The sequence below is a fragment of the Lytechinus pictus genome, chromosome 10 (genome assembly GCF_037042905.1).
Source record: "Lytechinus pictus isolate F3 Inbred chromosome 10, Lp3.0, whole genome shotgun sequence".
In the NCBI taxonomy this organism is placed as follows: domain Eukaryota; kingdom Metazoa; phylum Echinodermata; class Echinoidea; order Temnopleuroida; family Toxopneustidae; genus Lytechinus; species Lytechinus pictus.
This window is the reverse complement of record NC_087254.1, coordinates 10,268,457-10,284,660: the sequence shown is the minus strand read 5'-3', so window position 1 is coordinate 10,284,660 and position 16,204 is coordinate 10,268,457. Positions and strand designations below refer to the sequence as shown.

Genomic DNA, 16,204 nt, shown 5'->3' with positions numbered 1-16,204 from the left:
CAAGCAAGATCTCCCACTTTAAACCGGCTACCACTCGGTCCATCAGCCTTTCAAACGTGGCCGGCGCATTACATAGCCCGAAAGGCATAGCGCGCCAAGTATATAACCCTCCATTCGCGAAGAATGCAGATTTCTGTCTTGCCTGTTCGTCCAATTCCACTTGCCAATATCCACTGGCTAAGTCTAATGTGGAGAACCACTTCGCCCCGCCTAACGCATCTAAGGTGTCACTTATTCTTGGTAGCGGGTAAGCGTCTTTAATGGTGCTAGCATTTAGTTGGCGGTAGTCAACACAAAACCGCTTGCTTCCATCCTTCTTGGATACCAACACTACATTTGATGCCCATGGGCTAGAAGTAGGTTCTATCAAACCATGTTGCAGCAAATCCTGAACTTGCCGTTCAATCTCTTCCCTCTGTTGGGCTGGATATCTTCTATGTGCTTGTCGAAACGGTGGTGTATCTCCGGTGTTGATGCTATGCTGCACATAGTCAGTTCTCCCAATATCAAACGAACCCTTCGAAAAGATATCACTGAAGTCCCCTAGTAACTGTGATATGGATTCCTGATATTCTACTGGGACATTCTGCATGGTTCTAGCGAATAGATCAGTCAGGTGTTCTGGTATGCCAGTCGTAGGTTGTTTACCACATGAGTCCAGGCCCGTGGTTTCCTCTTTCTTCAGAGATGTCATACTAGCTACACAAGTTCCTTTCTTGATGACTCTATGTTGTTGGGTAGTGTTGAGAATCCGTACAGGGAGGATCTTTTCCTCGGCGCTTACAACAGCTCGTGCAACCATCAAACCTTTACCGAGTAATTCCGTACCATCTCGCGGTCCTTCCAGTAAAGCCGAACCACTAAGGAACTGAGTGTTCCTAGCTTCGCCTGGTAGAATGACTTCACAGCCGGCCGGAATAGTACTTGTTTGCTGTGCAACAATTCTACAGCAAAATGAATTCCCTTCGTGATCTTGGCATGCTATGGTTCCCTTCGGAGTTCTCAACTCCAACATTCTGAGATCTAGTACCACATTCATCTGGATGAGTAAGTCCAGTCCAATGATTCCTTGATTCTTCAGCGCAGCTACTATGACTTCGGAGGCCGCTGCCATACCTCCAATTTCTAAGACGATCGATGCTCTCCCCATTGTTTCTAGCGGTGAACCGTCTGCCTGGTAAACCATGTCTGTAATTCTACGAAGAGGAGGTCTCCTTGACTCAATGATGTTGCCGTATACCTCGTTTGATACTAGAGTATGTGAAGAACCAGTATCTATCAGAAATTTTACTGACTGCCCGTTAAGCTTCGCATTAACGAACAAACCCTGTCTCTTGGCATCCTCTGATGTTCCAACTCTAGCCTGGCCGGGTTCAGGATTGTTCTCTCCTAAATTTCCGTCATCCGGCTCTTGCTCTTTATTACTGACTTCTTCATGGATATCATCCGTGTTGGATTCAGATGTGATCATGGAGACATGAGCATTTGACTTTGGACAATTCTTGATGAGATGTCCCGTTTGGTTACAGTTGTGACATCGTCTCTCAGTAGTCTGATCACTTGTTTTCTCCTTCCTAGGATGTGGACACTTGTTAGCAAAATGGCCAGATTCTCCACAATTGTAGCAATTGTTGTTTTCCCGGTTGGTCTGCTGTCCAGCTCCATGAGATGCTGTATTCTGTCTTGGCCTTTCAGTAGTTTTGGATTCCATTTCCAGAATGAGATCTTTAAGGAACTTTCTCATTCTCACTTCCCATGAGGCTTCTTCAGTAGGGGAAGGGTTTCCGGCATTATCCCCTGAAACAGCTCGGCTGTACCTGGTTTGTCGGTAGTCCCTCCTGTCTCCTTCCATCCTTAGGAACGCCTCCGTATTCAGGGCAGCTTCTATTGCCTCGTCCAATGATCTTGGTTGCGAGCGAAACAGTCCTTCCCGAATCTTACTATCCATAATTGCATCTAGGAAATGCCCCCTCGCCAACCGGTCTTGTCCGTCTTCATCGAATTCGGGATAGGCGAGAGCCGTCATATCTCTAACACTCTGTCCTAATTCCTGGAGGGTCTCTTTAGGCTTTCTCCGTCTCTGTCGCAACTCGGCGAGATAGACTTCCGCTTTTCCACCTGGACCATATCTTTTTCTCATTCTGTCAACCAGTTCACAGTAACTCAGTCTTCTTCCCGTTTTCTGGGTTAGCAATTTAACAGCAGAACCTCTTAAGCTGGCTGCCAGATATTTCATCGCTTCGGATTCTCCCCATTCATTCACTACAATGCATGCCTCAAAATGGTTGATATAGTCTTCAACTGGCGAGCGACCATCGAACCGATCTGGTATCACATTTGGTTTCTTTGATCTTACATCAGGATAATTCGGTTGACTTGACAAAGGATTTTCTGATTCGGTTCTCAACTGTGCTGTTGGTCTGTGTTGTGTATTTGATAGCCTGGTTCCGTGAAATTCTTGTTCAAGACTAGTGGGTTGCGGTACTTGTGCTGTTGCTCCGAAATTTTCAATTGGTGAAGACTGGAACTGAACTCTTGGCCCTTGCCTACTGCTTGCCTCATCAGTCCCCCATGATGGCGTGAACCCCACACTGGTTCGCAACTCCGCCATCATCTGGTCAATCTCCGCCATACTGCTTTCCAACCTCTCCATCACTTCAGCCGGCGATACCGCACGCCCTCTTTGTCCTCTGACATCCATTTCTGAACTTCTACACCAACTATCCCACTTCTGACACCACGTGTAGCCGAACCGACTTTCGTTCCTGACGAGCTGGTTCGTTTCGACAGCAATATACAACCAGTTGATGTAAAGTCCGTCTTTCTTCACTTCTGACTCTTTACTCCTTCACAATATCTTATATCATATCTCGTGGAACCGCACAACCATGTTGAAGACCGAATACCCAGCATTCAGTATTTCCGTAATTTCAGTATCTTGGTAAGAACTTTCAAGCATCCTCACTCATATCGGAATCTCGGTAAGATCAGTAATTCCCGTCTTTTCTCTCGACTCAGTACTTTCCGTATCTTCTCTCGAGTCAGTATTTTCAGTATGTCAGGAAAGTCGGTATTTTCCGTACTTCAGTAAAGTCAGTACCTTCCGTACTTCGGTAAAGTCAGTATTTTCCGTACTTCTCACTTTTTCCAGTCAGTACTTCCAACACTTTCGTGCTTCTGCTTTTCAGACCATGCATTCTGTAGCTCCGTACTCAACACAATGACAGGCATGAAAACGAAGTATTTCTTTCTTCAAACTTTACTAGAATACATGCTCACCCTGGCGCAGCAGGATCAAACAGAACTTGAGCAGAATTTCGGACAGAAAATACTCCTTGTAGGCTTAGTGGCCTGGTTTGTGATCGAGCATAAAGTAGACATACATCGATCTGGCTCAACGATTGAGGAGGGAGCTTGTCAGGCCATAAAATTTTATCACTATTTAAAAATAGTTAAAGTCATAGAATAAATCTTTTCAGTAAGACAATGGTGATTGTCACTTATTTTGTGTATCCAAACAGTGTGAAATTATTAAACATAAAGAGCTAAAACAATTATACAGTTGTAAACTTCGATACTTCTCAGCAAAAAGGCATAATTACATTTTTACAGAAAATCACTACATAATCGATTACAAGCGATTACTGAATTTCGCTATACAACTATAAATATGGGTTAAAAATTATTCTACAGTCTTTGCCGTTCCAAAACAACACTGATAATTAAATAAACCTTTCATTTCGTTACAATATTATATATATTATATTACATATATTATATATATTATATATATATTTATTCATTTATATATCTGTGTAGTTTGGGGGTGTATGTGTGTGTCCCCCCCCCCCACCTTTGAGGAGAGATTTCCGTCCATGATTATTACATTATCATTATATATTCTTATTATTATTTATTTATCATTATCATTTTAATTATTATTATCATCATCATTATCATCATCATTATTATTATCATTATTTCCAGGTGGTTATGCCACGTCGATGACGACAACTATCTGAATGTACCAAATTTGGTAAACTTACTCAGGCAGTATGATCATAATCAAGATCATTACATCGGCCGAGAAAGCCTCCCTAAACCTAAGGTAGTCGTAGATTCGGAGATACAGAAGGTAAGATCTTGGAGGAGGTGCTCCAGGTTGAAAATAATATGATTTGAACAGATAAAGTAAAATTATACAAATGAAATTACACCTTGAAAATTTCATCAATATTGGAAATGGAATAAAAATGTTATGACATTTTGACATTTTGCGTTATTTCGGTTAAACAGTTCTATCTGTGCACTTCTCATGACTATGCAATGAGCAGACTGATGATGCAATATCCCCACTTGTTCTTTTGTATTTTATTCCATGACAGACATGTTTATTCAAATTTTGTCCTCCAAAGAATGAAAAAAAAAACGACTGAAAATTTATTAGGGCATTAGATATTGATTGCTGCAACTTATAAGTGAGACATATCATACACACATGCATGAAAATATGAAATAATTATGATTTCATGTAATAACATAAGAAAAAGGAAAGTGGAGATGTGACATCATCAGCTCACCTAATTAATGTTCATGACAACGTGCATACAAATGTTTAATCACAAAATATTTCTAAACTTTAAGATTCAATAATTTTGTTATTATTCGATTTTGATGAAGTTTTTGGCATTTTGCCCAATGAATTTTACTATATTCAAATATAATTATTTTAGCTCGGAGTACCCATTTAACAAGAATAAAGTTGGATACTATACAGGGCCCTGCATGGGAACGGGATTTTTTTTTGACAGGGGTACTGATGTAAATTTTACAACCCCCACCAAAAAAAGGTGGGGGAGGGGTTCACTACAAAATGAAGGTCGTTTTAGTCCCAAGAAATTTGACAAGCAAAAAACAAAAGGTTTCATTTAAAAATCTAGCCCCTTTTGGTTATATTTATACATTTCGCACACACCTACTGGAATTCCAGGGGGAGCTGTCAATAGAAGATAACACACGCAGCACCCCCGCTTCCCAGGGGACGTGATACTGGATGATTCAGTGTTGACCTCTTGGTGTTGGTGTTGGGTCAATTTTGATTATAACACCAAACATCAAATGAAGATGGTCCTGAAAAGTCACTCACTATGTGTTGAGCAGAGCCCCGGGAACGATTTTTTAGTGGGGGTGTTGATGTAAATTTTACCCCAAAAAAGGGTTTTCACTACAAAATAAAGTTATTTCCGTCCCGAGAAATTTGTCAAGCCCAAAAAAAGGGTTTTATTACAAAATAAAGGTAAGTTTGCTTATATTTATCACTTTTTTTAAATATCAATCAGAATTCCCGGGGGTACTGCCTATTGAAAACAATACACGCAGCACCCCCCCCCCAAAAAAAAGGCCCCAAGGAATATCTTGAGGGTGCTTCATCACCCCCGCTTCCCAGGGACATGGTGTTGAGGTGTCAATATTGTGATCTGGATTATTTGTGTAAACTTAGAATAGGTTTTAGAGCTAGGAAACACAATCCAAACTGTGCCTTCAAGCTCCAGCATCGAACTTCAAGTCCGATGTTGGCCTTGGTGTTGGTGTTGAAATTCGGATTGCTCCAAAACTTATTCAGAGATTGTAAAACTGATCCAGATCACATTATTGACATCTCAACAACTAGTGAGTGACTTTTCGGGACCATCTACATTTTATGTTTGGTGTTATAATCGTGTAAAAATTGACCTAACACCAACACCAAACGGTTAACACTGAACTTCAAATCACCCAATGTATCTGTATTTTTGTATGTTTTAGTTGAATATTTTCTGCTATAGACCCGGACTGTTCAATCATGAATACTTTTTTTTAAAGGAGTGGTGAAAAAATATAGAGTATTCAACGCAAATATCCCATCAATATTTGATTTTTAAACTTCTTTGTTATGTTCTATCTTTAATCCATAAGGTGTACACAAATAATCTGTTACTTCAAATCAGAATTTTTATTTCGCCTTCTCATTCTGTCTCATTTTCAGGAAGTACAATTTTGGTTTGCAACTGGCGGCGCAGGGGTTTGTTATAGCAGGGCGTTGATTTCTAAGATGATGATATATGCAAGGTATGCTAAAACAAAACATAATCATTCACCATGATCAATATAGTCATATTGTTTCCTTTAGTCAAAAGGGGCGCCCTCCCATTAAGATTCTGATTCGAGAGGTGTGTCTCCAGATTCTTTAATTTTCATCATAATGATTAAGATAATAATAATGATAATAATAATAACAATAATCAGTATTATTATTATCATCATAAAAATGATAATGAAGATAACAATGATAATGATAACAATAATGAATATTATTACTTTTAGTATGTGTTATCATTATTGTTATTATTAACATTATAATTGTTATTATCTCTATTATTATTATCATTATTATTACTATATTTACTATTATTATTATTATTATTATCATTATAATTAGAATTATTATTATTATTATTATTATTATTATTATTATTATTATTAGTAGTAGTAGTAGTAGAGTAGTAGTAGTAGTTGTAGTAGTAATATAAGTAGTAGTGGTCGAAGTAGTAGTAATAGTAGTAGTAGTAGTAGTAGTAGTAGTAGTAGTAGAATAGTAGTAGTAGTAGTAGTAGTAGTAATAGTAGTAGTAGAAGTAGTAGTAGTAGTAGTAGTAGTAGTAGTAGTAGTAGTAGTAGTAGTAGTAGTAGTAGTAGTATACTGTACTTTTCCTACCTGGCCCTGATTTCTTCAACCAGCTACCGCACACGTTTTAACTTATCGTTCGATTGTTTTTGATTGACGACAAAGTTTTATTTTTATTTATCATTTGATCATGATTTTCTTTCTGCTCAAACAGTAAAGAAAACTTACAGAAAACATGCGCGAGAATATATCAACCCGATGACGTCACAATTGGCTTCATTGTAGGTAAGTACTAGGACTCACTGGCCCATATTCTGAACTCAGGTTTAAATTAAACCCTGGTTTAAAGTTGTGGTTTAAGTATGGAGAGCCAATTGGGGTACAAAACAGTACACATCCAATTCATTAACTCATTTGACACTCAAATTGTTCATAATTGTTTGGGAATTATAACTGAAGGATTTTTCTTCATTATGAAAGCAAGAGGAAACAAAATAGTTAACATAAGAAATATACAATATAAACAGAATTTTTGAATTTTTGGCTCCCCATAATTTTAGCACAGAGTTAGACTGTGGTCTAAGTTAAACCCGACTTCAGAATACGGGCCACTGGCGCACATTTTTAAAACCGGGGCTTAACTTGGACCGCGTGGTCTAACTATGTGCTGAAATTATTATTGGAAGCCAAACATGTCCAAATTTGTTCACATGGTATGTTTCTTACGTTTACTCTGCTCTTTTCTTATTCTTAACGATGGAGTCAGTTATTTTATTAATCCTTCCCAGACAGTTAAAAATGATTTGAGAGTCAAATGAACTGATACTATTAACCTCTGCTGTTACAGATTTATGACACAATTAGTTATACATGGTTAAACCACAACTGCAGACCAGAGTTTTAATTTAACCCGACTTCAGAATAGACTGTTAAAAAAAACCCTGATTTTACAGAAAAAAAGAAGATTATGCAGAAAGCAATAGCAGAATCATTCTGCAAATTTATAAAACAGGAATTTTTCTGCAATTTAACAGATCAGGTCTGTTTAAAAAGGGGAAAAGGGTGTTTTATTTAAGGAAATTTGTAAGGTTACATACACCAAATACCGATTTCCTGTAATTTTACGCAATCTGGTATTAAAGATTACAGGTGTTCTCGAGACTCTGCTGCAGGAACTTTTTTATTTTAAGGATAAATTTTCTAACAGTGTACGGGCTTCTGTAGAAAAACTTGAATTCAAGCGTAACCCTAAAAATCAAAATTTACTTGATTATCAGCCTGTCGGGGCCCCGTTGCTCAAAAAGTTACCGTCATGGTATAACTTTGCCATCCAATGATAGCTTGTATGGAATCCTTGATACTGATTGGTTGGTGATCAGATCGGCGTTACCAATGGTATGTACCATTGGATGGCAAAGTTACCATAATAGTCACTTTTATGCAACGGAGCCCAGAGGTGATTAAGATTATCGAGTTATTCATAGTTTAATTGCGGGTTTTTTTTTGTAACGGGTCCTTAACTCGTTTTTTTTAATCAATATTTTCTTGGCATACATAATAACCTGAGATAAGGGTACTAGTTGCAGGTAATCATTTATATTAAAGCTAAGTGTGATGAAGAAAAGAAGTAAGAAGTTCTGTTACATAAATCTAATTTCAATGGGAAATGGTTGGAAGTTATCCTAAAGTGTTTTTCATACTCCAGAATGCTTATTTAGAACAACAAAGTTTAACTAAAATAACTCATTCTTGCTTGAAATTATATTCATTTCATTACCACGTGCCTTTCCTGGTTTAGCTTACACAGGAAACAACATGTGGGACGTACGGACGGGTATAATTTTCCGATCTTCATTTGCTTATTACTCTGTAGTTATACCTTTCCAGAAAAAAAAGTTTGGCAGATAACATCATCATTTATTTATAGTTTTCATAAAATATATGTAAGTTTAGTTTAATTTTTTGTTGTTACTGCATTACCAGAGTTTATCTTTGATATCTTTAGCAAAACTGATAATTATTATTATCATTACTAGGGAGGCATATCATTCACACATGCATGAAAAAATAAACAAGTTTGATTTCATGTTATAACATAAGAAAAAGGAAAGTGGGGATATGACATCATCATCCCATCTAATGAACATTCATTACGACATGCAAAATACATTTTTACATAACATATTGCTAAACCTTAAATAACCTTCGATAACTGCGCTATTTGTGATCAGATTTTGATGAAATTTTCAGCGCTTACTCTATTTATTCATATATAGATATTTCCAGACCGGATCATCTCTTTAATTTTAGGGACATAATTCTCAATGAATATAAATCTAATGAGCTTGATTTGTTTGGTATAATGTTTCGTGTAGCCCCTCGGTACTGTTCTTGAAGATAACCACTGGTCAAATGCTTTTGTTTTTGTTCCAGTTAAAGGACAAGTCCACCCCAACAAAAAATTGATTTGAATAAAAAGAGAAAAATCTAACAAGCATAACACTGAAATTTCATAAAAATCGGATGTAAAATAAGAAAGTTATGACGTTTAAAAGTTTCACTTAAACAGTTCTATGCACATCCAGGTCGGTATGCAAATGAGGAGACTGATGACGTCATCCACTCACTATTTCTTTTGTATTTTATTAAATGAAATATGAAATATTCTCATTTTCTCCTCATCGTAGAGTGAAACAATGATTAATTCCTCCCTGAACATGTGGAATTAGAATTGTTTAATATTATATGGTTCGGTCAAATTGGTCCTCATTGTCAAATTTGTAATAAATGAAATATTGTATAATTCAAACAATAAAAAACAAAAGAAATAGGGAGTGATGGACATCATCGACTGACTCATTTTCATGTCACTGAGTTGTGCATATCACTTTTTTATGAAAAATAAGCGAAACTTTAAACTGTCATAACTTTCTTATTTTACATCCGATTTTGATGAAATTTTCAGCGTTAGGCAAGTTTGATTTTTCTCTTTTTATTCAAAACAATATTTTCCTTGGGTGGACTTGACCTTTCAGAAAGCTGTGAAATGATGTCTAAACGTAATGGGAATTCCATACGTCCCTTACGACACACATGGAATACTATCTTTTTAGTACAGACCACCAAAGAAGATGTTGGATCAATATAATTCTTACACAGTTGGCTATAACTTTTATTTGATATACTTTTGTTAATTTATTATTACTATAATTATGTTCGTCTGTTTTTGACTCCCATCTTACCTACCGTTATATTATTCTTTCTATGTCTTGCTCTTCCTTTCTCTCACCCCTTCTCTTATACCCTCTCCTCAATCTGCCACCCCCATACATCCCCCTCTCTCTCTCTCTCACTTTCTATCTATCTATCTATCTATCTATCTATCTATCTATCTATCTATCTATCTATCTATCTATCTATCTATCTATATATCTATCTAGTATCTATCTATCTATCTATCTATCTATCTATCTATCTATCTATCTATCTATCTATCTATCTATATATCTATCTATCTATCTATCTATCTATCTATCTATCTATCTATCTATCTATCCATCCATCCATCCATCCATCCATCCATCTATCTATCTATCTATCTATCTATCTATCTATCTATCTATCTATCTATCTATCTATCTATCTATCTATCTATCTATCTATCTCTATCTCTGTCGTCCTTTATTTATTATCACAGAATCCTTATTGAATAGGACACTAACGAAAGTGTGTACCCTTAATTCTCACTTACAAACGATGGCTGATATTCCCGTGGGAGAACAGAAAAAACAGGTAACTCTTCCATTCTTTGTCTCAACCTGTTTATTAAAAAAAATACATTCATTCGATACAATGCTTGACATAATCATCATTAACAGAAATAATATATTGCTATTTACAACAAAGTGAATGTGTTGATTAATACTGAAGTATCGAAGTAAAATATTTCAATTTGCCTTGCCAATTCAAAGTAGCATCCGATTAATATTTGATCAACAACTTGTTATTGCTTCTCCGAAAAAAAAAAATTCCATGTAAACAAATAGCCGTATTGCCCAGTTTACCCCGCTCCCTCTAATGACGATACTAATAATCATATGACAAAGATACCAACGCACGTGCACACACACCGCACACCCTCCCTTAAACATCACACACTAACTCACACCTTAAATGTATCGAGCATCTATACTCTCTCCATGGACCTGACGGGAAGCGGGGGTGCTGGCTGAACCACCCTCAACATTTACCTAGGGGAAGGGAAGGGGGGGGGGGGGGTGGGTTGCTGCGTGTGTTATTTTACCCATAGGCATCACCCACATTGACCCACTGGAAATCTTGTACGTATCCTAAATAGTACCCAGACTACCTTCATCTTGTACTGAGACCTTTCTTTGTCAAATTCAAACCAGCTAGCACCCCTGCTTAAAAAAAATCGTTCCCAGGGCGCTCTAAAAAAGATGTCCACACACACCAACGCGTGTTCCGAATCTTTTAGTTCCTACTTGAGGCAATTTTAGGGCAAAGTATTTTAGATGGAATTAAGAGGAAAGTCGAACTAATTAAGTCGCCACAACGTACCCGAGACTTTTTTCGTCTCTTCCCGGCCGTGAGGGTGCCATATACTATGCTATGAACATGATGAAGTTCTGAACCGGTTCTGAAGCTCAGAGGGAATATTTTTCGGTTAATGTAACGTGGGTAATATAATTATATATTTGGAGGACCTAACGCATTCTTTGTGGGTTTTTTTCATGTGATACAGGTTACCTTCGGTTACCATCTTAAGGACTTGAGAATAAAGGGAGTCAATGTGATCAATATGACAGCTGTGGTAAATGATGACCCTACCAGGTAGGACAGTATGCAGGTCTAGGTCAAAGATCAAGTTCGAATCACCCCCATTGAAAAGTTCATTTGAATAAAGGGAGAAAATATAAGTCGTGTATAACGCTGACAATTTCATCGAAATCGGGTGTAAAATAAGAAATGTTATGTCCCTTTTAAAAGTCGCTGTTTATTTTACGAACCTTAAATGTGAACAAAACGTTTGATGTGCAAGTTATATAGTCGATGACGTCCACACACTCACTAGTGCTCTGTTAGACTCTTCATTGGATCGCAATAGGTTGCAACAATTAAAATTCCGTATCTTTAAGGAGGAATTAAACTGGGATTCACACATTAAAAGGGAAAAAAATAACGTTTCATTTAAATAGTTGCAATATTGAGAGGGGGCATCATCGGTGTGATACGCTCCTACCAGAATGTGAATATACTGTAACTGCTTTGTAAAATTAAGCGAAAGTTTCAGTTGTCAACTTTCTTATTTTACATCTTAGGCTTTTAGGATGAAAAACTGATTTGGGATTTTAAAATCATTCGGGGATTTAGTCCATGCATTTTGTTGAATTTTTGGTGGAAAGGGTTGAATTCAAACTTTTACAGTAATTTAATCAATACTTTGGGAAAATTCTGGCTATTTTACGATCTACTGTAGATAGTCGATGCATGTAGAATGTATATGTGCATAATATCCCACATTACCCCATTGACATTTATGGCATACTAGTAAAGTGTTCGTGACACACTTATCAAAAACGAATCCATGTCATTTAACACACACTTGTATGTCACGCACAAAGATTAATCGATCACACACGCACCGGGCACACGCATACCTTAGAGTTGCCAATTTGCAATTTGTAGCAAAATTTGGGGTACTAGATATTTAAAAATAACCTACCCGGGCTTTAACCTGTCCCGAAATTTTTGGGAAAAGCTAGAATTCAAGTACTAGTATTTTTAATCATATAATCAAAACTTCCGAAAAACTTATGCTGTTTTAAGATCTACTGTAGATAGTTAAAACATAATAGAATGTATATGTGGATTATGTCCCACACAACCTCAATTGAAAAAAAAATACTAGTGAAGTATTTCATGTCACAATATTCATGAATTCACGAATTCATGCCATTTTAACACAATTAAAGATCAGAGTTGCCAATTTGCAATTTTCCACTGAATTTGGCGCTCTAGTTGTATTTAAAATATAACCCGCCGCGGTAAACCGGGCATATATGAAACTGTCAGAGATAAATAAACTAGTTTTGGCCAGCAACAGTCCTCGCTAGTGATTCTTTTCCTCTGAAATATATTGTGATAAAAAAAAAGAATTTGAGGGTTTATGGTCCGATTTTGTTTATTTTTCAAGTGCCTTTTTAGGGGATTTTCTTCAGCTTGGACTTGGGACTATATTGATTCGCAGCGGGATTATAATGGTGATTTTTCTTACGAAGAATAATATAGAGAAAGCTTTGTAAAGCCATATAAAAATATAGCATGTTCAACTAAGTATAAAGCTTTGATTTATTTCATTGAACGTTCGATTGTTTATGAATAAATTTCAATTTCATTCATTAGTAAATTTATAAAATGAATTAAATAAACTAAATTGATTTTGCAAAATTTGCAAATGAAGTCATATTTGATAATCCGTAATTGTGCAATGTCTTCCATCTTTTCTTTCATGCTATATAGACTCAAATCATTCCATTGTACCTTCTTCCGTGGATACGGAAACTGCCCAGAAATCATTCCTGAACCTCCAGCCAACTAATGATATATGGTCACAGGTACCTTTACGAACGCCGTACCAACGATTTCAAACCACTTGCTGAATGTATAAAAGTCGTACGTGCTGTGTTCCTAAAGGTATTTGTGACCGTATAGCATTAGGGTCATCCATCGGACCGACAGCGCTAACATCCTGGAGCCAGAAAGAATATCAACACTTATCTATCTAGGAGGATCCACTTCGCGTTGTCTCCTAAATTTGCATTTATATCTCAGAGCTGACAACGAATACTGATATTAAATATTCATTACTGAAAATTAAAAGAATACTGATTGTTTCATTTATGATTTCCTCGCCAAAATACTGGTTTTCAGCTCTTAAAATACTGAATGTTATTGTTCGGTTTGGCGGCTCTGATAACTATACTAATGATCCATATTTTGTTGATTCCTTCATAAATAATATATTTATGTACATCAAAAATCTAAGAAGAGGAGGTTCAATTTATTAAGCATCCTCACCAATGCTACACTGGGAGTACATTGTTAAGGTAAAATAATTGTGTATCTTTGTGATCTTAAAGGTGCAAAGTTACACCTATAAAAGTGGTCCAAATCCAGCAAGTTGGAAATTGTGCACCTTAGTGATATCTGATAGGTGCAATGTTACATTTATGAAGGTGCTCCAATTCCAGAAAGGTGCAAACTTTCACATTTTAATTGCTTCCAGTGTGGCATTAGGTTTAACGAAGGGTTCAATATTATTTAGTACCTTTACAAATGCCACACTGCATGGAATTATGCTTTGAAAGGTGCCATTTTGCATGCACCTCTTTGGTCTGTAACGTGCAAAGTTGTAACTATAGTTGTAACTATAAAGGTGCTCCATGACCAGCAAGTATTAATAATGCACCGTGTGGATTGGACTTTCGTTCAGCGTTGAACCTTTATTTATTCATGTGCAGGATCTTCATAAATAAAGTCTTGGCACGGTTTTGATTATTGGGTAAAATGGAGAACCATTATTTTTTTCTTTGTTCTCATTAAAAGTAGAATAATGTTTAAAAATCTTTTAGTACGTAAACAATGGATAAACCTTACAATTATTATATTTGTTTGCATGAAAATAATTAATAGTGAGATGTTGTTAACAAAAAAAAAAGTTCACTCAGCATTATTCCTCTCAGGAAACGTTGACCGAAAAAAAGAGAAAAAGCTTAGACATGAACTCATCTGATATGTCTGAACTGCAGAGGACTTATGCAGTCGCTAAAAATGTTCATCGGTTCATCTTTTAACAATATTGCCCGTATTCTGAATGTCAGGTTTAACTTAAACCGCGGTCTAACTCAGTACTAAAATTATGGGAAGCCAAAAATTCAGAAACTCTGTTTACATTGTATATTTCTTATGTTTCCATTTCCATCTTAATTTAATTTCTATTGAAAAATATTATACTTATTTAAAACCTACAATGTGTTGCCAAAATTGTCTAAGTGTTTTTTTTTTCACAACATATGTATCATTATTTTCTTTTTTTGCAACGTATACAAATATTTATGTTTATATATGGTATACAATTAATGTATGTACAATTGATGGAAGTGAAATAAATAAATTTGAATTTGAATTTGTTTACTATTTTGTCTCCTTTTGCTTTCATAATGAAGAAAAATACTTCAGTTATCATTCCCAGACAGTTAAGAACAATTTGGATGTCATGTGAGGTAATAAATATAATCTGTACTGTTAGGGATTTGTGCTCCAGTTGGCTCTCCATAGTTAAACCACAACTTAAAACCATTGCTTAATTTAAACCCGAGTTCAGAATACGGGCCTAAGAGTATAAAAGTGACTTACAATAAAATCATGATTAATGATTTCCATTCGTTTCCCCCAGTATAGTGTTACTAAAATTAAATTAAGTGATGTTAATATCCCGATCGATGATTAACCTTTCCTTCAAACCACTGACATAACTCAATATTTCCAACGCTTCGAATGAAATAAAACTAATAAACTTCTCAAATCGGGTGGAAAGCCATGGTACTATATCAGTCAATGATCATACGAGTTTTATACAGGGTATCCAGAAAAAAAATCAATAATCCATTTTCAAATTGCCTAACAAAACAAGCACTTTTTAACAGGTTTGCAGGTCTTAGTATGAAAGAAATAGATATAAAAATATAACAATAAATGAATAATATTAATGAATATTCTGCTCATTTTGTGCCTTTATTTATTATTTTTTTTTTTTTTTTTTGGGGGGGTGGTTTCAAGAACTATGATTCTATTTGTTTATAGTTAACTATCATATATTACATTCATATGTGCTTGAACTTGACTAAACTTTTATTTTATAGTGGTAGGCCTAAATATAATTATTCATAAATAATTATGTGAAAGGGTTTGCTATTTTACTCTTGCTTTGTAATAGATTTATTTAGTATTATTTTGCACATGTCACTTTTTTCATGCAAGTCATTATTACTGAAATAAAAACACGGCCATTTTTAGGATGCGTATATGCAATGGCCGAATTGGTTTAAAGTTAAAGTTAAAGGGGAAAAAACCAGACTTTGATTTTGATCATGATGTTCTGTATTTGTGTGAGATTTTGTCATCAAACCTTTATTTCATACAAAAATATGCCTGCAAAATTATATCTGTATTATGGACCAATTAAATTATGTAACAATCCAAGCAAATATCATTTTAATAGATTAATGCATTAATCATTTTGTATAAATAAGTAGGCAAGAGGTTTCTGTCGCCATGCAAATGTGTACAGGCAAAACGTGTTTTCACAGTACCGCCCGTGTAGGGGATGTAGGACGTTTGTGTGTGTGTGGTGCGTGTGGTCGAGGGTGTCCTACCCGCAGACTTTTAAATGTGTTTCTTACCTCGTCAGGCAGATCGGCCGACTGATAATGTCACAAATAATGTGACTTTCCTCGTA

General features: G+C 35.9%; 1 protein-coding gene across 1 annotated transcript; it reads left to right on the top strand.

Annotated features, from left to right (window-relative positions):
• Window positions 1-3,991: 3,991 nt before the first annotated feature.
• Window positions 3,992-15,957, top strand: LOC129269081 (beta-1,3-N-acetylglucosaminyltransferase lunatic fringe-like). Its single transcript, XM_064105312.1, has 6 exons — window positions 3,992-4,135; window positions 6,026-6,108; window positions 6,878-6,948; window positions 10,361-10,455; window positions 11,429-11,517; window positions 13,207-15,957. Exons 2-6 carry the CDS (start codon window positions 6,092-6,094, stop codon window positions 13,283-13,285), a joined length of 351 nt encoding a protein of 116 aa, XP_063961382.1. The 5' UTR covers window positions 3,992-4,135; window positions 6,026-6,091; the 3' UTR covers window positions 13,286-15,957.
• Window positions 15,958-16,204: the final 247 nt, after the last annotated feature.

Excerpts from the sequence above, each read along its gene's own strand:
- LOC129269081 (XM_064105312.1), top strand. Across the intron at positions 6,949-10,360 it reads CACAATTGGCTTCATTGTAG|AATCCTTATTGAATAGGACA; the intron begins GTAAGTACTAGG and ends TTATTATCACAG. Across the intron at positions 11,518-13,206 it reads GTAAATGATGACCCTACCAG|ACTCAAATCATTCCATTGTA; the intron begins GTAGGACAGTAT and ends CATGCTATATAG.